The sequence below is a fragment of the Trichomycterus rosablanca genome, chromosome 22, assembly GCF_030014385.1.
Source record: "Trichomycterus rosablanca isolate fTriRos1 chromosome 22, fTriRos1.hap1, whole genome shotgun sequence".
In the NCBI taxonomy this organism is placed as follows: Eukaryota; Metazoa; Chordata; class Actinopteri; order Siluriformes; family Trichomycteridae; genus Trichomycterus; species Trichomycterus rosablanca.
This window is the reverse complement of record NC_086009.1, coordinates 13,060,831-13,062,500: the sequence shown is the minus strand read 5'-3', so window position 1 is coordinate 13,062,500 and position 1,670 is coordinate 13,060,831. Positions and strand designations below refer to the sequence as shown.

Genomic DNA, 1,670 nt, shown 5'->3' with positions numbered 1-1,670 from the left:
CCACAAATGCAACCATAGCGGAAGAACAAAATAAAACCGCTCCTTTGGATGTATTTCGTTGAGAATTTAGGTGTCGCTGGCCGCCCTTCTTACCTAGGCGAAGCGATGAATTTTGAATTTGAGAGGGAGATTGGGTTCATCAACAGCCAGCCTTCACTTGCTGAGTGCCTGACGTCTTTCCCCGCTGTCCTGGAGTCATTTCAAACTTCATCAATCAAGGACTCGACAGTAATTCCACCTCCTTTTGAGCACACCATCCCCAGCCTAAGCCCTTGCACAGGCAACCAGGCGCGACCAAGAAGCCAAAAGCGAACCGCCTCCAACGGCCTCCAGCCCCGGACGCACACCACGCATCCAACGCAGCAGCAACAGGGCCCAACTCCAGCCACGACCGGCGGTCCCCTGGCCCACGAATTTCCATGGATGAAAGAAAAGAAATCTTCAAAAAAATGCTCCAAGTCAGGGGCAGCAACCATTGCAACCACTGCAGCTGCCTCTCCCTCTCCAGCTTCCTCTGGGTACAATCCTGCCGGACTCGAGTCACCCACAGGTAAGCGCACTAGAATAAGAATAGGTTTATCTCGTTTTCTTAATTTTCTTAATACTCACTACGTTGAACGACAAGGTAGCTGACAAACATCCTGATTAAAAGCAAGCGACTTACATATTGTTTACAGTAATGCTTGTTTTTACTCTACATTATTATTATTGTTGTTGTATTCATAATAATGATTAAACCTATTTTTATCAAACAAAAAATAAAATGCTCAAATTATGTGTTCATTTTGACCTATTCTAATGATACTGAAATACAATAGCGCACTGGATGGAACTGAATATACGCTGCACGGGTTCTAAATACGTTGTAGAAAATATTTATTTTGACTTAGTTTCTAATTTTAATCGTTTCTGTTTTAATCTTTGCAGATTTGCAAGCTGGATTGGACAATGGTAGCGGTTCTCGGCGTCTAAGGACTGCTTATACTAATACGCAGCTGCTTGAGCTGGAAAAAGAGTTCCATTTCAACAAATACCTTTGTCGGCCCAGGAGGGTGGAAATCGCAGCTCTTTTGGATCTAACCGAGCGTCAGGTTAAAGTCTGGTTTCAGAATCGTCGGATGAAGCACAAGCGACAAACTACCCACCACCGAGATGGACAGGATGGCGAATCGAGCGGTTTCGAGCCGTTCGAAGGTCCCGATGCGTCTTCGCCTTATTCGAACCCACCACCAGAAGCGCCGGTCTCGACAGCACCCAGTTCGGGTTCGGCAGCTGTTTCTGAAAGCGAACCGTGCCCCCGGGCCTCCTACACGAATAGTGATGACAATACCCGGCCAAAGCCCGTGGACAACCAGCCAATCCAGTCCGAGTCTGCAGATGGCCCTGATAAGGTAGTTCACTCGCCCCCGTACTCGACGCCTACTGTGGATAACCCCGGCACAATAGCGAAGTCGCGCACCGAAGGGATCGATCCTGCATTCACACAATCACAGAACGCCAACGCACTACCCGATGTGAATTTTTTTTCAGACTCCTGCCTACATATTTCGGACGCTTTATCGCCCAGTTTACAAAGCTCACTGGATAGTCCCGTAGACTTCTCCGAAGAGGATTTTGACCTGTTTACAAGTACTCTTTGTACCATAGATTTACAGCATTTACAGTTTTGA

At 47.1% G+C, this 1,670-nt stretch overlaps 1 protein-coding gene across 1 annotated transcript; it reads left to right on the top strand.

Annotated features, from left to right (window-relative positions):
- Positions 1-72: 72 nt before the first annotated feature.
- hoxb2a (homeobox B2a) lies at positions 73-1,670 on the top strand. Its single transcript, XM_063018476.1, has 2 exons — positions 73-550; positions 928-1,670. Exons 1-2 carry the CDS (start codon positions 106-108, stop codon positions 1,668-1,670), a joined length of 1,188 nt encoding a protein of 395 aa, XP_062874546.1. The 5' UTR covers positions 73-105.

Excerpts from the sequence above, each read along its gene's own strand:
- hoxb2a (XM_063018476.1), top strand. The coding sequence starts at position 106 with ATGAATTTTGAATTTGAGAGGGAGATTGGGTTCATCAACAGCCAGCCT. Across the intron at positions 551-927 it reads CGGACTCGAGTCACCCACAG|ATTTGCAAGCTGGATTGGAC; the intron begins GTAAGCGCACTA and ends TAATCTTTGCAG.